The sequence below is a fragment of the Anomaloglossus baeobatrachus genome, chromosome 9 (assembly GCF_048569485.1).
Source record: "Anomaloglossus baeobatrachus isolate aAnoBae1 chromosome 9, aAnoBae1.hap1, whole genome shotgun sequence".
NCBI classification, from domain to species: Eukaryota; Metazoa; Chordata; class Amphibia; order Anura; family Aromobatidae; genus Anomaloglossus; species Anomaloglossus baeobatrachus.
Window position 1 is genome coordinate 38,274,137 of NC_134361.1, and position 23,604 is coordinate 38,297,740.

The 23,604-nt window shown below is 46.6% G+C and overlaps 1 protein-coding gene across 1 annotated transcript in view; it reads left to right on the forward strand.

The window, feature by feature from the left end:
• Window positions 1–23,604, forward strand: part of LOC142251057 (cytochrome P450 2B1-like) — a 70,666-nt gene that overhangs the window by 15,785 nt on the left and 31,277 nt on the right. Inside the window, exons 4-9 of the mRNA XM_075323558.1 lie at window positions 4,417–4,577; window positions 5,453–5,629; window positions 10,642–10,783; window positions 15,518–15,705; window positions 15,812–15,953; window positions 17,790–17,922. Of these exons, the coding sequence (XP_075179673.1) occupies window positions 4,417–4,577; window positions 5,453–5,629; window positions 10,642–10,783; window positions 15,518–15,705; window positions 15,812–15,953; window positions 17,790–17,922 (943 nt within the window). The remainder of the gene's footprint in view (window positions 1–4,416; window positions 4,578–5,452; window positions 5,630–10,641; window positions 10,784–15,517; window positions 15,706–15,811; window positions 15,954–17,789; window positions 17,923–23,604) is intronic.

A 23,604-nucleotide genomic window follows, 5' to 3' on the forward strand; every position in this document is an offset into this window, starting at 1 on the left:
CTTTGGATCTAATCCCAGACTTGGAGAGCAATAAATTACACAAATCCAACAGTTAGAGAACAAGTTCTGCCTAATTTCCCATTTATTTAATTGTAAAGTCGCGAATCCTAATGATTTGAACTAAAAGCATTTGGCGTGAGTTCAGATTATTGCCTCTGTAGTCACACCTGAAATTCTATAGCCATTCTAATTAAAACCAATTTATTGATAATTTAAAGGGAATGTGTCACTAGAAAAGGTTCAGTTGTTTAAATCTAGTCCCTGTGTTTAAATATATTTGTTTTTTTAGTAGAAAAAGTTAAGATAGTATATACTTGGAAATCTTTCAATTTTCACAATGTCCGCTGGGGCTTTGATGAACTTATACATTAGCCACAATGAACAGATTCGGACCTATCTTACGAATTGAAGCACTAATGAGTGTGTGCAAAGTATATTGTGAAGGAATAAGGTGTAGGGTCAGCTGTAACATCACCTATTGACTATTAACTGTGTATAAAGATGTTATCTGACTTTGAAATCTTGCCTCTGATGGCAATGAACCTGCTGAAAACTCTTCCTGAAAGGGCAGGAATTGTGAGTCTAAAATAAACCCAATAGTCAGTGTTAAAATTGTAAGATTACTAATTTAGATATTTTTTTTATTTACCGTATTTCTTGGATTATAAGACTCACTTTTCCTCCCAAAAAGTTTGGAGCAAAATGGAGGGTGCGTCTTATAATCCGAATGTACAGTGCCTTGTGAAAGTATTCCGCCCCCTTGAATTTTTCAAAGTTCTCCCACTTTTCAGGCTTCAAACATGAAGATAAAAGTTTTAAGGTTATGGTGAAGAATCAACAACAAGTGGGACACAATTGTGAAGTTGAACGAAATTTATTGCTTATTTTAAACTGTTGTAAAAATGAATGAACTGAACTGAAAATTGGGGCGTGCAATATTATTCATCCCCTTTACTTTACTTTCAGTGCAGCAAACTCACTCCAGAAGTTCATTGAGGATCTCTGAATGATCCAATGTTGTCCTAAATGACTGATGATGATAAATATAAGCCCCTGTGTGTAATCAAGTCTCCGTATAAATGCACCTGCTCTGTGATAGTCTCAGTGTTCTGTTTAAAGCGCCAAGAGCATCATGAAGGCCAAGGAACACAACAGGCAGGTCCGTGATACTGTTGTGGAGAAGTTTAAAGCTCGATTTGATTACAAAAAAATTCCAAAACTTTAAACATCCCAAGAAGCACGGTGTAAGCGATCATATTGAAATGGAAGGAGCATCATTCCACTACAAATCTACCAAGACCCGGCCGACCATCTAAACTTTCATCTCAAACAAGGAGAAGACTGATCAGAGATGCAGCCAAGAGGCCCATGATCACTCTGGATGAACTGCAGAGATCTACAGCTGAGGTGGGAGAGTCTGTCCATAGGACAACAATCAGTCATACAATGCACAAATCTGGCCTTTATGGAAGAGTGCCAAGAAGAAAGTAATTTCTCAAAGATATCCATAAAAAGTGTAGTTTAAAGTTTGCCACAAGCCACCTGGGAGACACCAAACATGTGGAAGAAGGTGCTCTGGTCAGATGAAACCAAAATCAAACTTTTTGGGCACAATACCAAACGATATCTTGGGCGTAAAAGCAACACAGCTCATCACCCTGACACACCATCCCCACTGTCAAACATGGTGGTGGCAACATCATGCGTTTCTTCAGCAGGGACAGGGAAGATGGTTAAAATTGATGGGAAGATGGATGGAGCCAAATACAGGACCATTCTTGAAGAAAACCTGTTGGAGTCTGCAAAAGACCTGAGACTGGGACGGAGATTTGTCTTACAACAGGACAATGATCTAAAACGTAAAGCAAAATCTACAATGGAATGGTTCTCAAATAAACGTATCCAGGTGTTAGAATGGCCAAGTCACAGTCCAGACCTGAATCCAATCGAGAATCTGTGGAAAGAGCTGAAAACTGCTGTTCACAAACGCCTCCATCCAACCTCACTCAGCTCCAGCTGTTTACAAAGGAAGAATGGGCAAGAATTTCAGTCTCTCCATGTGCAAAACCGATAGACACATACCCCAAGCAACTTCCAGCTGTAATCGCAGCAAAAGGGGGCGCTGCAAAGTATTAGCTTAAAGGGGATGAATAATATTGCACGCCCCAATTTTCAGTTTATTATATTTTTATAAAAATTTTAAATAAGCAATAAATATCGTTCACCTTCACAATTGTGTCCACTTGTTGTTGATTCTTCACCATAAAATTTAATTTTTTTTTATCTTTATGTTTGAAGCCTGAAATGTGGGAAAAGGTTGAAAAATTCACAGGGGCCAAATACTTTCTCAAGGCACTGTAGCTCACCGGAGGATAGTGAAGAGGGGTCACGGGAAGCGATGCTGCGGGCTGTACACTGTTCTGTGGGCAGTACTGATACTGTGGACAGTGCTGATGTTGGGCTGTGCTCGCTGTGGGGGGCCATCCTAAAAATGTCGGCGGTGTGGGCTTCAAGTAATGGCACCTGGAGTTGGCGCATGTGCAGATTGAGCTCTTGACTCAGGATCTCAACTGGGCACGCGCCGCCTCCGATTCATTGATCTCCCAGCAGCCGACTTAAGAAAAATGGCGCCCAAAAGTGGCGTGTGTGCAGGTGAGATCTTGGCTCTTGTTTGAGCTAATAGCTTAGTCTGCATACATGCCGACTCCGTGAACTATTTTTTTGATAGTTTATGGATGCTTCTGCCTCACAGCGCCCACAGCGAGCATCTGGGACACCTGCTGCACCGCCTGCAGCATCTTCCTACTCCAACATCCTCTGCCTCCTGTGACCTCGCTCCACCACCGCTGCCACCCCCCTCCCCCCGGTATGACACCACCGGATTATAAAATGGACTCCATGTTTTTATTTTACCTTTTCTTTTTGTTCTCTACATTTGGGGTGCATCTTATATTCCGGTGCGTCTTATAAAGCGAAAAATACTGTAATCATAGCGTTTGTGATGTTAAAAATAAATTCCAACACTTTTTGTTTTTTGAAACACATGCAAACCAAAAACCTGATGTAAACAATAGGTAATTTTAAGATGACAAATTCCATTTCAAAATCGAGAGGACTGGTACGATTAAAGTAAAAACTTTGGACTATCTATTGCAGCTTTGCAGAGGACCATGCTATATAAATAGTACAGATTAGTTAACAGACTTTGCCAATTTTTTTTCTCTTCTTTTTTTCCTTTCTTTTTTCTAAGAGCCATATCATTTTATTTTTAAATAAACATACCCATGCGAGTCTTGAATTTGTTGGGAAAAGCTATAGTTTTGAAGTAAACTGTTAATTTTACTATATAGTTACTTAAAAAATGTTGTTACCTCATTTTGTACCATTTTGTTATATACCATACTGTATATATTTAAGTATATTTGTATATTTTATTAGTTTACAATTACACTTGCCCTGATATACTTTGTGTATATATACAGGGTGGGCCATTTATATGGATACACCTAAATAAAATAGGAATGGTTGGTGATATCAACTTCCTGTTTGTGGCTCATTAGTATATGAGAGGGGGGAAACGTTTCAAGATTTCGGCCATTTTGAAGTCGGCCATTTTGGATCCAACTTTATTTTGTCCAATGGGAAGAGGGTCATGTAATACATCAAACTTATTGAGAATTTCACAAGAAAAGCAATGGTGGGCTTGTTTTTAATGTAACTTTATTCATTCATTAGTTATTTACAATTTTATGACAATTTATAAAATGTGCTCAGTGCTGACCATTGTGTTGGATTGTCATTGCAACCCTCTTCTCCCACTCTTGACACACTGATAGCAACACCACAGAAGAAATGCTAGCACAGGCTTCCAGTATCCATTGTTTCAGATGCTGCACATCTTGTATCTTCACAGCATAGACAACTGTCTTCAGATGACCCCAAAGATAAAAGTCTAAGGGGGTCAGATCAGGAGACCTTGGTGGCCATTCAACGGCCCTTGATGACCAATCCACTTTCCAGGACACTGTTCATGTAGGAATGCTCAGACCTGACACCCATAATGTGATGGTGCACCACCACAGGTCTGAGCATTCCTACATGAACAGTAAAAGCTAGACGGTAGGGCAATGGTCGTAAAGAATGAATCTTCAGGTGACAAATTGATTTGCAACCCTTTAACATTTTTGGAAATATGTCCTGGATTATTAGTCATAATGTTCCAATACTCAAAACATCACACTGATCTATTTGTTGGCTTGAGGCAGTTTGATTATTTTAACTTGTTGACCAATGCGTTGATGTTCTGTTCTTCTTTCGTCAAGGGCTTGCAAAGGGCTGCACCCCTGAGTAGTATTTAGGAACATTTGAGTGGTAGAAATATCTAAATTGTTCATTCATTTCATTTTCTTTCTCTAGAATCATTGGTGGAACCTCGGCACTATCTAAGTAAAGCCGCTTGTAACGTTATTTTTGCCATTATCTTTGGAAATCGTCATGATTACGAGGATGCGGAGCTCCTGAATGTTATGTCCTTGATGTACGCCACACTCTCAATAGCCAGCTCAGAATGGGGACAGGTGAGAACTAAGGAAGAACTTATTTCTACTAGAGAAGAGAACAGTTTCTTACTTGTGGCCAATTTTTTACTGTTTAGCATGGACATGGCTGGTCGAAATTAGAATGGACATGGCTGGTCGAAATTAGAATGGACATGGCTGTTCAAAATTAGAATGGACATGGCTGTTTAAAATTAGAATGGACATGGCTGGTCGAAATTAGAATGGACATGGCTGGTCGAAATTAGAATGGACATGGCTGGTCGAAATTAGAATGGACATGGCTGGTCGAAATTAGAATGGACATGGCTGGTCGAAATTAGAATGGACATGGCTGGTCAAAATTAGAATGGACATGGCTGTTCAAAATTAGAATGGACATGGCTGATTGAAATTAGAATGGACATGGCTGATTGAAATTAGAATGGACATGGCTGATTGAAATTAGAATGGACATGGCTGGTTGAAATTAGAATGGACATGGCTGGTTGAAATTAGAATGGACATGGCTGGTTGAAATTAGAATGGACATGGCTGATTGAAATTAGAATGGACATGGCTGATTGAAATTAGAATGGACATGGCTGGTTGAAATTAGAATGGACATGGCTGGTTGAAATTAGAATGGACATGGCTGGTTGAAATTAGAATGGACATGGCTGGTTGAAATTAGAATGGACATGGCTGGTCGAAATTAGAATGGACATGGCTGGTCGAACTTAACAGTATTTGTGATGTTTTTAGATCGAAAGAAGGCACGGTGGAGGATACTATTTGGTTGACTGGGTTCACAACACTTTTGGCAAATTGTTGCTCTGTTATAAATCATCTGATGCCAACAGTTATGATTATGATTACTACTATTATGAAAGTCATCCTCTATTTTTTTGCTTCAGTTGTACGAGATGTTTCCTTGGGCCATGCGATATATGCCTGGGAGACACCAGAAGATCTTTACCAGTATGAAAAAACTCATTCAGTTTGTGGAAAGAAGAGTTGAAGTTAACAAAAAAATTTTGGATGAGAACAATCCCCGGAGCTATGTTGACGCTTTTCTCATTAAAACAGAAAAGGTAAATACAAAAGAAATTCTGGACAGGACTCATTGCAAAAATATAAGTGGTTATATTAGGGATGTGCCTTCTAAAAATGTGTATTTATTCCAACTATATTAACCCTTAACTGTATGTTATAAGTTGGCACCCTAACTTGGATGCGGGCTCACACGCTGAGCCCACATCTTTCCCGGCAGATAATGGCTAATTTAATCAGCCATCATATGTCTCTTGAACAGCCGCTGGTGGATCAGAGCTCCGCCCGTGGTTGTTGAACTGTTGTGGAGAGTCTCTGATAGCAGTAAATAACATCCACCACTAGGGGGGTGCATCATTCCACCCGCCCATCAGCGTGCCCATCACATGATTGCGGGCAGCTGATGGGTTGTCATGACAGCCAGGGATTTGCTGAAGACCCCCATGCACATTGAAAGAGGGCCGACTAGTCTGGGAATTACACTCCTACAACTAGTCACATTCCTAATTAGCATAGGGAAAACAAAGTTTATAAGTATTTTTTAAAAAAAAGCATTCATATTAGTGAATAGCGTTATACAGGAGTGATTAGAGAAGGAATTTGGCCATACATGTTACAATGCTGCTGGGTTGGAGAGCATAGGGGACCTGACAGGCTCCCTTAAAGTTTGGTCCTAAGTAAAGAAAACTGTTTTACTACTGTAACGGTGGGCAGGGGGTGCCTCAGCAGTAGTCGTGGTCCTGTGGCCGGAGGGCACCAAGCGCACCCCAGCCATGACCGTCACAGAAAACATGGGAGCACATGGAGCAAGCAGTGAGGGGAATATGGAGAGCTGGGGATCATCCCACAGGGAAATACCTGGTTTCTCCAGCACTTTGGTCCTCTCCTGATCACCGGCATTGTCCTTAGCAACAAGAAATCGTCCAAGATAACCAGGTAACTTAAACAGGTTATCTTTATGAAAGTCCATCTTACAGCTGTATATTAGCTCCATCCTTCTGTCTTTCTCACCTCTGGTATGTGTGTATTGTTAAAGGCTTTGAGACCGGTCACCATGACCTCATGCAGGTAGTTCAGGCCGCCACCAAAATGAACTTCTGGATACAGTGCCCTCGGACACTACTCCACACCACAGTCCCAAAAAGGTGCCCGTAAGGCTTACCCCTATTTGCCACACTGCTCCCCAGCAAGCCACAATCTTTCCTCAGACTTTCTCAGGCCTCCAGCTGCAGGATCCTGTGCCAGCCTCAGGACTCAGTAGTGTGGTCCAAATTATGTCTCTCTTAGCAGCTCCCTCTCTCCTGTGTCTCCTTCTTTACTCCATCATCAGAGGTGTCCCACTTTCCTTCATTCTGGTGTCTTTCTCGTCCCCTTGCTCCTGCTCTGTCTTGTGTCCCAAACTTAAAGGGGTTATCCGGCTTCTTTGACATTTTTTTTTTTTTATTTCCCTATTGGGCTACATTGGGGCAGGTAAGTAGATAGAGACCACTTACCTGCCCTGCTGTCAGCCCCTCTCCCCCGGCTCAGAGAGGTCATGTGACCGCTCCTGCCGTGATTTTGCTGCTTCCGGTCATTTCATGTCAACATGGGCAGGGCCATGTTGACATGTGTGAAGCCCTAGGGGTGCGGTGCAGCAGGGTATTACCCTTAGGGACTCCACGGGATGGGACGGTCTGGTCACAGGTAGGGAACCTTCGTTTTGGGATTCGTCGTGACGCCACTCTCAGAATTGCGGTCAGTGAGGACCGCCACTGCAGGTTAAGGGATGCCTGGGGCTGATGGTGGGTGCAGTCGGTTGTAATAGCCTCCTGAGAGTAAGGCAAGCCCCAGGTCCCTGTGTATGTGTGTGGGACCACAGGTCGCAGAATGACTCAAACACAGTCCAAGAAGTCTTTTAACGTGTTTACTCACTGTTTGGAGGTCACGGTGAGATGCCCGGGCAGCACTGTGATAACCAGGTGGAACCAGGAATTCCAGGAGGCCGTTCTGAGGGTAGCTGTCCGCTCGCCCTCCTTGCACTCTTTCTGTTTGGGAGGATCCCTTGCTTGAAGCGTGGTAGGACTCCTCCAGGGAAGCTGTTACTACCCTGCTCCCCTCTCTCTGGCCCGTCTGCCGGCAGCGTGGCCTTGGTGGGATGGCTTCTGGCCCTGTCCCCTTATGGGCCTGGTGATTGCTGCTTGGCTCGAGCTCTGTGTAGTAGTGGTGAGGGCATAAAGTACCCCCCACCTGTAGGTTAAGCAGCTCTGGATGATTTGCTGCCTGTACTGGGGATCTGTTTCCCCTTGCGTGCTCGGATACCAGGATCTCCGTACTCAGCCACCCCTCTCTCTGGATGTCTTTCAGGCCGACCCACGGTACCCTTTCTCCCCCGCTTTCAGCTACTGCACTCCTCAGGACCCGTCTGACACGAGAGCCCCTCTGCTCCCTTTCACTTCCAGCTCCAGACCACCCTCACTTCCTCTCTGCCCTGCTTCCTAGCAACCAGCCTCTGAACACACCCCTAGCTGGGAATTGAAAGTTAACCCCTTACTGGCTACCCAAGGGTCCCTTCTTGTGGTGTGGGAGACCTGGTCACTATCTGTTTGTGTGTGCACCTCATCCTGGCCTTTGGAAATTACCTGGAAGCATTGTCCCCGCATGGGTGCAATACTCTGTGGTGCCTGACCAGGTCAGGGGCGCCACACATGCAAATGTGGAAACAGCATGTCGCCTCCCTGCTGGGTGTCTACAGTGGGATGAGCCCCGCCCCCTTCCCTGCACCCTCCCACACATTCCCCCGCACCTCTTTTACTCTCCAGTAACCTCCCCCTGCACTGCTGTGGGGTCCGTGCCCTGGGGGAGGGGCCTGGCGGCGGCTGCCGTGGTGTCAGCGCCAGCCCCGGGCCCCCTGCTCAGGATCACACATTCAAATGTACCGGCATCACAGATCACCGATGCCGGTACATTTGAAAGTGCTGATGAGAAGCAGTGCAGCGCTGCTTCTCATCACTGCCCGGCTGTCTGTGCTCTCTTCAGCACAGCGGTGACATCACTACTGTGCTGATATGGCCAGAGCACAGACAGCGGGCGAACGTGCAGGAGCGGCGGGGACCGAGGACGGGTGAGTATGTATTCCACATGTGTTCCCGATGGGGATGGGGATGGGGATGGGGGGGTTGCAGAGCCATATGTGTGCGTGTGCAGAGCCATATGTGTGCAGAGCCATATGTGTGCATGTGCAGAGCCATATGTGTGCGTGTGCGGTGCAGAGCCATATGTGTGCATGTGCAGAGCCATATGTGTGCGTGTGTGGTGCAGAGCCATATGTGTGCGTATGCAGAGCCATATGTGTGCGGTGCAGAGCCGGATGTGGTGGGGGGTGCAGAGCCCGATGTGGGGCTATTATTTGCAATGCTGTAGTGATACCAGGTCAGGTGCTGGGGAAGAATACTGACAGGGAATGTGTGTGCAGGGGGCGGGCAGAGAGCTGGCAGAGGGCGGGTCTGGACACTGAGGCTGGGTGGTGACAGCTGTGACTGGGAGGTTTTGCACAGGAAGTGGTCATGTTTGCTGGAGCTGAATGTAAACAAGGAGCTGCAGAGAATAAAGGGATAATTCAAGAGGAACAAAAGTTAGAAAACATAAAATAACAATGTAGGTGTGATTTATATGACAATACAGCACAGATAAACTCAAAAATTTTTGTTAAGCTAATGTCGGACAACTCCTTTAACTAACTTCAACCGTCTCTATCTGCACCACTGTAACTTTATCTCCACTTTCCTTGTTATAAGTTCCACATAGCCAGCGACTTTGCTGCTCCACAGGCCTGAGGCCTGACTCTGACCCAGGCTGGGCCCTAAGTCCCGTTTCCACAGAAACAGTCTCTACCTATGCCCTAGCTTCTCCCCTATAGGCTAATTTCAAAATCCCAACTGTCTGTTACCAGGCAGATTTAACCTTCAACTGCATAGCTATGCCTGCTCCTAGTGTCAGTGTGCTACTCTTGGGTGACATCTAGTGGTGACCCCATAAAATTACACATTATTGTGACAATACATTAATAACTCTATACAACATATTCAATAAATGCTTCACAACTATGTGATGTCTTCAGGGGGGCATCTTAACTCTCTGGGGTTGCGACCACCCTCTTACACTACCATCTTTCCTCATTTTTTCAACATGGAGGCAAAGGGCCTGGCGCCATATAAAGCGCAGCTGGTCTGAATATGGTGTCCAAAACAGCCACCACATTTCCTACACCCACATATCAAATCCCTAATTTTCTGTAGTGTACCACGGTGATACAGGAGCAATATTGGCCTATGTCTACTGCCCCCAAGCCACGTTGCAACTCTTTGGCTGTTGGTCTTGGAAATGTTATTCTCATCATTGAGTCCCTATGACATTGTCCCTTAAAATTAAGTACTCAGTGTGATGTCGAGCACCCAGATGTAATGAAATGCTAGACCACTAGGAGTTGCTAGATACCCTAGTGGAGCAGATCTGAAGGGAAGTCGAACAAGTCAGGAAGTCAGGAGATCACGTCAGTAACAGAGGGAGAGAGAAAAGCCGAAGTCAGTGTGCGAGCCGAGAGTAAGTAAACCAGGAAGTCACGTAAAGTACCAGGAAGAGAGTGGAGCTGGGGTCAGAATACAAGCCGAGGTCGGTAGCCAAAAGGACAAGTCAGGTACATGGGAGAGAGCAGAGCCGGGAGTCAAGAGCAAGCTGAAGGTCAGGGAGGCAGGGAGTCAAGACAGAGTAGGGGAGGAGAGAGGACAGGGTATGAGGAATTAGGAAGTGGGACAAGATCAGGACAGTCACTTACAGGAACCAGAGACGTGCACATCTAGGTGCCTCCCGGATAATGCAAAACCATACCCCGGAACGATCCTTCAAAGAACAGACCCCACCACACAGGATTTAGATCGGGTACTGCTCATCAGAATCATGATACTCCGCTTGGAAAGTCTTACTCTGAGATGGGAACACCATTTTAATAAAAGGATTTGACAAATAATAGGTTACAGTAAATACAATTGTAAATATGTTTTTTTTCTTTTATTCACAGGAAAAAAATAATCCTAAAACTGAATTCCAGATTACCAATTTAGTATATAGCACTTTACAGATTTTCTTTGCCGGGGTGGAGTCTATCAGCACAGCCTTGGCCTATTCTCTACTGCTTCTTATGAAATACCCAAATGTCCTTGGTAGGTATAGACCTTTTTAACCTTTTCAAGGTATGTAATAAGCCTAAAAGTTATAGAAACCGTGACCTCAGAAACAAATTTTGCAATTTTTTTTTCCTATCGTTATCTGTACTAAAAATGTGAAAACTTGCAATTTTCACACTGCCCATTAAAACCACTTTACACGAATACTTCCTGAGCTTTTCAGAAGACTCATGATCATCACAGACATGATTATAATGTCTTTTTTAAGGACACATTGCCTTAAACACAAGGGGATGATTACTTCTGCTTGACTGACCATCTACATCGGAATTATGCCAGTGATATCTATAAGACAGGATAACAGCGACCTGGGAGTTAGAAATGTATCCAGGCATTTTCCCCATGCTGTTCCCATTCAATTTCAGCGATTTTACTATCCTACCAGACCTCCCGGGAGGGTCTGCCAGAAAAATGATTTGCTCTGTACCGCCCCAGTGCTGATACTACAACTCCATTCTGATGAAGGCCTATTGGCCGAAACATGAAATTTGTTTAGTGGACGCAATACTGAAATACATCACATTCTTTTTTCCTTTGAAGTGCCAAGTTTCTAATAATATTATTTCACAAATTTGAGCATAATGACTATTTAATTTGGTAAACTCTTTTTGGTGCCAGGCTGAATAGTTGACCTGAATAACTCAACATATTTTCCCCAGATATACTGTGGAGAAAACTAGGCTGTAGGACAATAAATGTTTAGAAATAAAAAAACTTGGTAAATAGCCTAAAAAAATCAATTTCACTGGCTGGATCATCATTGCAGCCAGACAACCAATGAACTGAAAAGCTGACATGGAACATTTGAGGGTGTATAAAAGATATATGATGTGTGTGTGTGTGTATGTATGTCCGGGATTGGCATCTGCACCGTCGCAGCAACAGCCACAAAACTTTGCACACTCACACTTCTGGACCCTGAGAGCGTCATAGGCTATGTTTTGAGGGGAAATTTTAACCCCGCTCTTTACAGTTATTCACCAAAAAACCTGCCTCCATTAAAGCGAATGGAGTTGGGAGCCACAGTGCAGCCAGAACTTCAGAAGAATGCGCGGCCACGCCCTTATATGGAATGTTGGCGTGTCACAATGCAGCCAGGGAAAGAGACAGACACAGACAGGGAAAGAGGCAGACACAGACAGGGTAAGAAACAGACATAGACAAGGTAAGAGACAGACACAGACAAAGAGACAGACTGACAGGGAAAGAGACATACAGGGAAAGAGAGGGAAAGAGAGAGACAGGTTAAGAGACAGACAGAGACAGGTAAAGAGACAGACAAAAAGACAGACACAGGGAAAGAGACAGACAGGGAAAGAGACAGACAGGGAAAGAGACAGACAGACAAAGAGATAGAGAGAGAGAGACAGAGAGATATATACAGAGGGGGAGACAGACAGAGAATGGGAGAGACAGTTACTATCCCGGGCAGCACCGGTTGCTATGTTGTGAGGCAAAATTTTAACCCAGCGCGTTCCAATTTACCAATCAATTTTGCCCCTATCTACATAATGGGGAAAAAGTGAAACTAAAAGTGTTGGGGGCAAATTGACAGCTGCGAGATGTGAACAAGGGGGACTTAAAGAATGAGAGCGATGGCGCCAAAGAGTATATACCGTACATTTGCTAAGGTGGGGCCCCGACATGGGATACTCACCACACTCGGGGATATGAACACACACACAATGCGCCACACACTACCATGTGCTTGATCACATATACCACCCTCAGCACACATCTCACCACACATACACCAACCTCACCGCATAATCGCCCAAAACACACACAAGTCTGGTATTATCCTTCAAAAATAAAAATCTGATTAATAAGCAGCCAAACTACAAGAACAACAAATGTGCCACATAGGAAATACGGCAGCTGTCAGTCACATGACCTGTCTATATGTGTATGTGTGAGCTAATATATACTGTCAGGGGGAGGGCTTTCTGTTGCCTGTAGATTTATCAGGATGCCAATAGCAACCAATCACAGCTTAGCTTCTATTTTGCTACAGTTAATTAATCTGAGCTCTGATTGGTTAATATAGGCAACAATTTAATAATTACATTTCTATCTATTTGTTTTGTGGTTTTTGTGTGCAGAATACATTTTTGTTAATACATTCTATTTTGTTAACAGCAGTTATTATCCCGGGCGAAGCCGGGTAGTACAGCTAGTGTATATATATGGGCTGGAGTGTGTTGTAGTCACAGTCACCGCTGTGAGTGCAACACGAAATAGAATAGCTTGGACTTGATCAAGATATTTGGCTGAGTATTTTGTTTAATTAAATCAGTCAGGGATTTTATTCTTGGAGAATCCTGTAGATTTGATAGTGGGACGGAATTCTCCCTCCAGTCCGGGTTTTGCAGTAAGCCCATGTCCGGGGAAATACATTTAATCCTGCAGAGCACAGCAAAGTGTGTGTCACTTGGGGATCCACACTGTTGGAGCAGTATGTGTTATGTGAGAGCTGGCTGTGTGGAGCAACACAGGCCAGCACTGAATTATCCGGACATTGTTTGGACTGCATTTCATTATGTGAACCAGCCGCGCGCCGGATTCAGGTCTGTAACACTTCTTGGTGTGAATAAAGTCTATTGATTTTAACAAGAACCTAGGTCACTGCCTCATTTGACTGGCTCTAATAAGCCGCTGCCTCACACAATATATTATATATATATATATACATATATATATATATATATGTAAGGGGTGGGCAGACCCCTTACAAGGAAGCACAGGTTTTCTCTGAAGTGGTTAATGCTGTCCCCATAGAAACTGTACAGGAGGGAGGAGGAGCCGGCAGCTTATGGGGAAAGGAAGTGTGTGCTGAAGGCAGTTGTGTCCGGGACAGGAGAGAAGAAACAGCCAGGGGCAGAGTGTGGAGCTGAGTGGGCAGAAAGAAAGAAAGAAAGAAGGGAGCTGGAAGAACAGGGAAGCCGGAGAGAAAAGGAGTGGGCGGAACCTCATAGTGCGAAGCAGTCCGGTGTGGGTCCGGGCTGTGGGTAGCCAGAAGTGGGAGCCGGGCGAAGAGGAGTAGTCAGGCAAGTCACCCACTTGAGGGGACGCTAGGGCAGGCTTTCCCTCAGCTAAAGGAAGCGCCACAGCACTGTGTTTTGTTACTGCCACGTGTGGAGACCTGCGAAGAATAAAACATGTTTGTTATTTGCATCGAACCATGCCTGAAGAGTGTTTGTGCGCCGGACAACACCTGCACCACCACACTCTGCCCCACCACGACATCTCCTGTCCCCAAAGTGACGGTGGAACCAGGGGTAAGCCTGTCAGCAAGGGCCACGACTACAAGGCCGGGGGCACCCCTGGCACCCCGTTACATATATATATATATATATATATATATATATTATGCTGCTTCTCGGCATAACTCTATATCTAGGACGTATCTGTGCCACAGACTTAATCAATAATGAACAGTAAAAAATGTGAGTGAAAGTCAACCCCAGATGGTAAACTCTTTTGTTAGATATTTGGCACCCATTAGTCATACCTCAATGCTTTTATAGTAAGCCTTTTTCATATAGAGGATTCAAAATATTCAAAGGGTTTCCGAGACTTTGGAATTTTTTTCCTATGGGGCTAAGAACGTAACTGGTGATAATTTCTGCTGGCTCAGAGCGATCACAGATTGCTTGTGCCGGCGATTCTACTTCTTCTGCTGATGTCATCTCGACCAAGCAGTTTCTTCTCTTGTGCTCTGCTTTGTGAATAGGATGTCACTGTCAACATCGCTGATTGATAGTCGGATACCCACTGTCTACCTGCGGGGGAACCAGCTGCCAATCAGTATGATGTCCTTATTGAAGCTCCTTAAACAGAGCAGGGCAGAAGAAAGCCACTGCTAAGTTGACATGAAGCAGGAGAGTCACCACCTCAGCCGATAGTTCTACCTTGTTCTGCCCGGTCATGAACTCTATCTGCCTTTGAAAGTCTAAAGGCCACTTTACACGCAACGACATCGCTAATGAGATGTCGTTGGGGTCACGGAATTCGTGACGCACATCCGGCCTCATTAGCGACGCCGTTGCGTGTAAACCGCACGAACGACCGCTAACGATCAAAAATACTCACCATATTGTTGATCGTTGACTCGTCGTTCTAATTTCAAATATCGTTGCTGGTGCAGGACGCAGGTTGTTCATCGTTCCTGCGGCAGCACACATCGCTATGTGTGACACCGCAGGAACGAGGAACAACATTGTACCTGCGGCCGCCCGCAATGAGGAAGGAAGGAGGTGGGCGGGATATTCCGGCCGCTCATCTCCGCCCCTCCACTTCTATTGGGTGGTCGCTTAGTGACGCCGCTGTAACGCCGAATGAACCTCCCTCTAAGAAAGGAGGCGGTTCGCCGGCCACAGCGACGTCGCTAGGCAGGTAAGTAGGTGTGACGGGTCCTAGTGATGTTCTGCACTACGGGCAGCGATTTGCCCATGACGCACTACCGATGGGGGCGGGTGCTTTCACCAGCGACATCGCTACCGATGTTGCTGTGTGTAAAGTGGCCTTTAGCCCTTTAGAAAAAAAATAACTTAAATCACGGATAGCCTCTTTAACGGCTTGATCTTTTTCCATCAGGATATGGTCTCCTTTTTGGTAATGAGATAAAAGTCTGGCCTTCTCCCTAGTTTTACTGTTAGAGCCTACATCGTTAAATATGTATTATTTTTAAATATTTCCAATTATTATTAGAAAAAGTCCACAAGGAGATCGACCAAGTGATTGGTGGTGACCGATGCCCCAAGTTTCAAGACAGGAGCCAAATGCCGTTCACCGATGCGGTTATTCATGAAATATTACGATTCACAGATTTACTCCCATTCGGTTTGCCACGGAAAACAACTAGAGACATTACATACAGAGGGTACTCCATTCCTAAGGTGGGTATCCAAAAATACTTTCCATTCCATTTTAGTACAAGTGAGAAGACTTTCAGAAGGCAAAGCATGGGTTGTCTTGTATAAGCTATACGGTCTGTATTTGCAGGACACCAATGTATATGCGATGTTGTCCTCAGCACTGAAGGACCCTACCCACTTTCCGTACCCAAATGAATTCAACCCCCAAAATTTCCTAGATGAAAGTGGTGAATTCAAAAAGAATGACGCCTTCATCCCATTTGCTACAGGTATGATTATATAAATTATTAAAATCTTGAAGTGTAAATTAAAATTAAGGAGATTTTCTGGAGTCTGTTATTATTATAACTAGTGATGGGCGTGTGTGCTTGCCACTGCTCGTTACTCGATCAAGAGCGCTAATCGAGTACTGAGAATAATGGAAGTCAATGGGAAACTCCAATATTTTTAAAGGGAACCTGTCGCCTATGCACCATTGGGTCCTCTAGTCTTGACCTGGCGCCTCCTTTATACTTGCGATTGCCATCCTCCAACTTGCTTCATGTGGATGATGCATTATACGTCATCCACAGTGTCCTCCTCTCATGAGTGTGTCACGCTTGACAGACAGTCCTGTGGTGTTGAGCTGTAGAAAGTCGCAGCGTTTGGCTACACAAGCTGCTAACTCTCAAGCCACCACTAGGGGGCACAGGGACTCAGGTAGGAAAAGAACTCCTGAGTGTAGTTAGACAGAAGCCACTAGAGGTCACTAACACAAGAGCAGGGATAGTCGATCAGTCAGGGTCTAAGCCGGGATGTCACCTCGGTACCGAGGAGCAAACAAGCCAAAATCAAAGAACAGAGCTGAGGTTGGATACCGGGAAAGCAAGTAAGCACAGGGGAGGACATGGGGAACACAGGACAGGACAAGAGACCGGAGGACAGGGAGGTATGGTCAAAATGACAGGTAGGAGGGATGGAGGTACGGACGGGCAGGAGAAACGGAGATAAGGAAAAGCTGGGGAAATGGAGGTCAGGTTAGGTCAGACAAGAGGGATGGAAGTCAGGACGGGCAAGACGAGCGGAGGTCGGAACAAACAGTACCGGGTAGCAGGATAAGAACCAGAGAACATCTCACAGGAACGGAGCACACAACATAGCCGGAAATATAACTGGCGGCGTCCCGGAGGCAGCAGCACCAAGATATGGCGGTGTGGCTCCCAGAATGAGGCCAGAACAAACAGGCTCCTCTCGACACAAGATACATGCACCGGCTCAGGAATGGCAGAGCTGTGCATGAATCATGACACTAACGTTCTAAGATGGCCGCTACCTGCAGCCTCTGCTGTGGCTACACCCACATTAACTATTTATCAGCCTATAAGAATACCTTGTAAAACAATCTAAAGCCTTATCTCACAGTATAGCCTTCATAACATACTCCCTTATGTTTCTATGCAAACATTATTGACTCTGCCACATTAATACATACATTCTTATGCTCTATAATCTTATCGGTCTATGCAAGATATTAATATAACCAACCCGGTTGGTGTATTGGGGCAGGATCTTGTGGCACCGACCACCCTCTTTACAAGGGGGCAACCTATCGCACATCGTTTTGGCTGGTGCTCCTGTGTTCTGTATGACAAAGCCGCCAACTGAAACATCGTCTGCCATCTTATCCCAGGGGGAACAATGCGATTGGTAATTCGAAATCGGCCATGTGGGATCGACATCTCTAGTGACCATCATTTGGCCGGCTCCACCATGCACATTATAAAGTCAGACGAATTCCACCACTCACGTAGATTTTTTTTTTGTCTTGATTCTTTTATTGCCAAACTGGACGCGTTTCAGTCCATCGACAAATGAAAACTCTGGTTGGGCTGAAACGCGTCAAGGTTTGACGATAGAAGAATCAAGATAACAAATCTGCTTGAATGTCGGAATCAAAATTTGAGATCAGGAAGGGTCACACGACCTCATCTGGGTTTCACTGTGATTCTTTCTAGCTATCACATAGTACAGCACCGCCACCTGCTTAACAAATTGTGCCTTGATTTATTACAGACGACAAGTTGGATTACTATGTCCTAACACTGTACATATTTATTCTGCTCCAGGTAAGAAGCTGTGTTTGGGAGAAAGCCTGACTCGCGTTGAGACGTTCATCATATTAATTACATTATTGCAAAACTTCGAAATGAAATCCCCCGTTCCTCCGGAGGACTTGGACATCACGCCATGGATATCCGGGTTGGGAAACTTTCCGAAACTTTTCAAAGTTGCCTTTGTTTCGCGCTAAGTAATAAAAATATTTCTTGATTAAATCAGATTTTTATATTAAATATATTGGTTTTATTTTATTTATTTATTTAGTTTTTCTTAAAAAAATTCTTTAAATGTAAAACAATCTTATAAATTACACACAAGGCCACTAAACTTAATATTAGACTCCCACTTTGTGTTCTGCACATGGACTCAATTTATTTCTATAATAATATTATCTAAGCTTGATCTATTCTGGGCAACTGAGGAGGAGGTGAGCTGTGACATCACCTATTGTGAATGGTGGATTCTGTGTTTTCTAATGTATATAGAGGTGTTATCAGTCATTGTACAGGAGAAGGAGGTGAGCTGTGACATCACCTATTGTGAATGGTGGATACTGTGTCATTTACTGTATATAGAGGTGTTGTCAGTCATTATACAGAAGGAGGAGGAGGTGAGATGTGATATCACCTGTTGTGAATGCTGGATTCTGTGTCATCTACTGTAAATAGAGGTGTTATCAGTCATTGTACAGGAGGAGGTGAGCTGTGACATCCTGATTTGTGAATGGTGGATTCTGTGTTATCTACTCTACATAGATGTTTTATCAGTCATTGCACAGAAGGAGGAGGAGGTGAGCTGTGACATCACCTATTGTAAATGGTGGATACTGTGTCATCTACTGTATATAGAGGTGTTCTCAGTCATAATACAGAAGGAGGAGGAGGTGAGCTGTGATATCACATGTTGTGAATGGTGGATCCTATGCTATCTATGATATATATAGAGATGGTATCAGTCATTGTATAGGAGAAAAAGGAGATGAGCTGTTATGTCAACTATTGTGAATGGTGGATCCTGTGTTATCTACTGTATATAGAGGTGTTATCAGTCATTGTACAGAAAGAGGAGTAGGTGAGTTATGACATCACCTATTCTGAATGATGGATCCTGTGTTATGTATTGTATATAAAGGTGTTATCAGTCCAAGATGTATGGCACTGGGATGATAAGTAGGTGTTACCTGGTAATGGTCAACTTCGTGTGTGCAGCGCCCACCCCGACAATAGGTTCGGCGTACCTTCATAAGGGGATGGCATCATTATACAGATGGAGGATTTAAAAATTTAGTTTGCACCAATGGGAAAGGATCCCGATGTGTGGTGATCCATACGCGAGAGTGTGGATTTGGCCACCTACAGACACCTGCGTCACATGACCGGCAGCGTCGCAAAGGTACTTGAAACGTGGCAGGGCACGTAAAGACACAGAAGGCAGAGGACCTGTCAAGCATCCCCCGCACATGCCAGGTGTCATTTCACATTTGACATCAACCCCAAAAGTATTATTCCAATTGCCACTGCACCAGGACAATTGGGAAGGGCCAGACAAAGCTCCAGAAGGGGCATATCTAATGGATGCACCCCTTCTGAGATAGTTGCTGGCTGCTATTTTTAGGCTGGGAAGGGCCCAATAACCATAAGCCTTCCCAGCCTGATGATAATATTAGCCCCCAGCTATCTGCTTTAGTTTGGCTCGTTATTAGAAATAGGGGAGACCTCATTCAGTTTTTTTTGCCCAAAAATGTAAAATGTAAAAAAAAAATGACTGGGCTTTGCCATATTTTTGTATGCTAGCCAGGTACAGCAGGCAGGTACGGGCTGCCCCCAACCCCCAGCTGCCTATTTGTACCCGGCTGAGAACCAAAAATATAGGGAAGCTCTATTTTTAATTATTTCATGAAATAATTTAAGAAAAAAAAAATGACGTGGGCTTCGCACAAATTTTGTGTCCAGCCGGGTACAACTAGGCAGCTGGGGATTGGAATCCACAGCGCAGAGTGCCCAAGCTTTCTGGGCACCCCTGCTGCGAATTGCAGTCTGCAGCCTCCCCAGACAATTGCGCTTTCATAGAAACGCCATATTCTGGTGCTGTATCCAACTCTTCAGCGGCCCTGGTGACGGGTGGCTCGCTGGGTAATAAGGGGTTAGGGCCAGCTGTATATTATCAACTGGCCCTAAGGCTGAAATTCATGGTGTCATGCCAATATTAGACATGGCCACCATGAATTTCTAGTAAAGATAAAAAAAAAACACAAGACAGAGAAAATATTTTTATTAGAAATAAAACACAACACAATTAGTGACTCCATCTTTATTGAAATAAAGAACCCCACCTCCGCAGTAATCCTGGGTCAAGGGTCCCACCCCGTCCAATCCGGATCCAATATCATCTGATCGGTTTGCTGGAAGGCAAAGCGATTAGATGATGTCAGGTTAAAGGACATGAATCACATGACACATCAGCTGATTGTAGAAAAGCCGTTTATACAATAAGCTGATGCATCAGTGCAAAAAAAAAAACTACTCACCTCTCTGCAAAATCCCGGGACATGACTGATCACTCCAGGAGCCGCCGGTAATCAGCTGCTGCAGTCACCTCAGAGCATCACCTGATCGCTTAAACTAGCTGGGCGGTAAAAAGCCCGCCCCACCGCTTGACTTAGACTGTCAGCTGATGCCGTAGCATGACTGAATCAGCTGATTTCCGGCAGGTCCTGAGGCTGATCAGACGTGTCCCGGCAGGCTGCAGACCGGTAAGTGTGAGATTTTTTTTTTCTAGTGTTCCCGCTTAGCAGCTGGGAGCGGACATGGCGCTGGTGGTAGCAGGGGGAAGCAGGGGGGGGTGAGCACTGTGGGACGGGGGGGGTGAGCGCTGGGGGACGGGGGGGGCGAGTACTGGGGGATCCAATCGCCGGCGGCAGGAGCAGCACAGTGATTACAGGGCAGGTGGGAGGGAGCAGAGGTCGGTGGGGGGGATTGAAGCAGACAGCGGGGGGCAACAGTGGTCGGGGGGGAGTGGAAGACAGCAGAGGGGAGCAAACACCTTGCCGGATGGCAGCAGATCGGGGTGACCGGCCGCGACATCGATCTTCAGCGTCCATGAACATCTTGAAGAAGGCAGGCACCCACCGCCCCTCCACATCTGACTGGAGGGATAGCGTCACATGGATGCTAGCTCCAATCAGATCGGAGGGGGGGTTCGACACAGGGGTCACCCTGCTCCAGCCAATGGCTGATGATATAGCAAATTTACAAATTAGCCATGTGGATAGAGCCAGAGGTGCTTATCCTCAGCGCTCTTCAGATTTTCCGGTACGCCGTACCGGCGCGTACCACCGCAAAAAAAGCACTGGGTATATGTATTCTGCATGTAACCCCTTCTCATGTACAGCACCATGGAATCAATGGTGCTCTATAAATAAATATTAATAATAAAATCTATCCTTTCCGACTCCCCCAAATACAAAGAGGAACGCTCGGTTTGACCAAGTACTCCTATGTTCTCTATGAAAGAGCCGCTTGTGAGACTCGCCAGAATCAGCAGCTGGAAATTCAACAGGGAGGCCATCATACACATTAGATGTCAAACTTAAATACACAGACGGCCAAAGATAAAAATCCGGACTCTTGGAAGAACCTAGACATGTACCCCACATAATCCTCCACAGAGAATAATGGGCCCCACATAATCCTCCACAGAGAATAATGGGCCCCACATAGTCTTAATACAGAATAATCGGCGCTACATAGCTCTACATACAGAATAATGGGCCCCACAAAGTCCTCTACACAGAATAATGGGCCCCACCTAACCCTTGATACAGAATAATGGGCTCCATATAGTCCTCCATACAGAATAATGAGCTCCTCATAGTCCTCCTTACAGAATAATGGGCCCCACCAGGGCCGTATTTACCATTAGGCACCCGTGGTCCGGTGCCTAGGGCGGCAGATTGTGAGGGGCGGCACCTTCTGGCAGCAAAAAAAAAAAAAAAAAAAAAAAAAAAAATTTTTATTTTTTTTTTTTACATTTTTTTTTTTGTGGCCGCCGAGCACAGGGAGCTGATTGACCCCGGAACTGCCGGCGCCTGCACTTCCGGGGTCACAGGCGCGCGCCAATCAGCTCCTTCCTCTGTGCTGCGTCCACTGCTGTGTGGACGTCACATGCAGAGCTCACAGCAGGACGCCGTGGAGGACGCCGTGATGGAAGCCGGTGTCAGAAGAGGATACTCACGTGAGCCAGGAAGATGGCGGCGGGCACTGGAGCAGGTAAGTGGATTCATAAGGAGCGTGGGAGTGTCTCTAATGCAGACCAGAGATCTGCGCATGCGGGGGGGGGAGGCGGCAAAGGCAGATACTGGAGGGAGGCAGAGGCTGAGACTGGGGGGAGGCTGGAGGGAGGCAGAGGCTGAGACTGGGGGGAGGCTGGAGGAAGGCAGAGGCTGAGACTGGGGGGAGGCTGGAGGTAGGCAGAGGCTGAGACTGGAGGGAGGCAGTGGCTGAGACTGGGGGGAGGCTGGAGGGAGGCGGAGGCTGAGACTGGAGAGAGGCAGAGGCTGAGACTGGGGGGAGGCTGGAGGGAGGCAGAGGCTGAGACTGGAGGGAGGCAGAGGCTGAGACTGTGGGGAGGCTGGAGGGAGGCAGAGGCTGAGACTGGGGGAGGCTGGAGGGAGGCAGAGGCAGAGACTGGGGGGGAGGCTGGAGGGAGGCAGAGGCAGAGACTGGGGGGAGGCTGGAGGGAGGCAGAGGCTGAGACTGGGGGAGGCTGGAGAGAGGCAGAGGCTGAGACTGGGGGGAGGCTGGAGGGAGGCAGAGGCAGAGACTGGGGGGAGGCTGGAGGGAGGCAGAGGCTGAGACTGGGGGGAGACTGGAGGGAGGCAGAGGGAGAGACTGTGGGGAGGCTGGAGGGAGGCAGAGGCAGAGACTGGGGGGAGGCTGGAGGGAGGCAGAGGCAGAGACTGGGAAGAGGCTGGAGGGAGGCAGAGGCTGAGACTGGGGGGAGGCTGGAGGGAGGCAGAGGCTGGGGGGAGGCTGGAGGGAGGCAGAGGCAGAGACTGCAGGGAGGCAGAGGCTGAGACTGGAGGGAGGCAGAGGCTGAGACTGGGGGAAGGCTGGAGGGAGGCAGAGGCTGAGACTGGAGAGAGGCAGAGGCTGAGACTGGGGGGAGGTTGGAGGGAGGCAGAGGCTGAGACTGGAGGGAGGCAGAGGCTGAGACTGTGGGGAGGCTGGAGGGAGGCAGAGGCAGAGACTGGGGGGAGGCTGGAGGGAGGCAGAGGCAGAGACTGGGGGAGGCTGGAGGGAGGCAGAGGCTGAGACTGGGGGGAGGTTGGAGGGAGGCAGAGGCTGAGACTGAGGGAGGCAGAGGCTGAGACTGTGGGGAGGCTGGAGGGAGGCAGAGGCTGAGACTGGGGGAGGCTGGAGGGAGGCAGAGGCAGAGACTGGGGGGAGGCTGGAGGGAGGCAGAGGCAGAGACTGGGGGGAGGCTGGAGGGAGGCAGAGGCTGAGACTGGGGGGAGGCTGGAGAGAGGCAGAGGCTGAGACTGGGGGGAGGCTGGAGGGAGGCAGAGGCTGAGACTGGGGAAAGGCTGGAGGGAGGCAGAGGCAGAGACTGGGGGGAGGCTGGAGGGAGGCAGAGGCAGAGACTGGGGGGAGGCTGGAGGGAGGCAGAGGCAGAGACTGGGGGGAGGCTGGAGGGAGGCAGAGGCTGAGACTGGGGGGAGGCTGGAGGGAGGCAGAGGCAGAGACTGGGGGGAGGCTGGAGGGAGGCAGAGGCAGAGACTGGAGGGAGGCAGAGGCTGAGACTGGAGGGAGGCAGAGGCTGAGA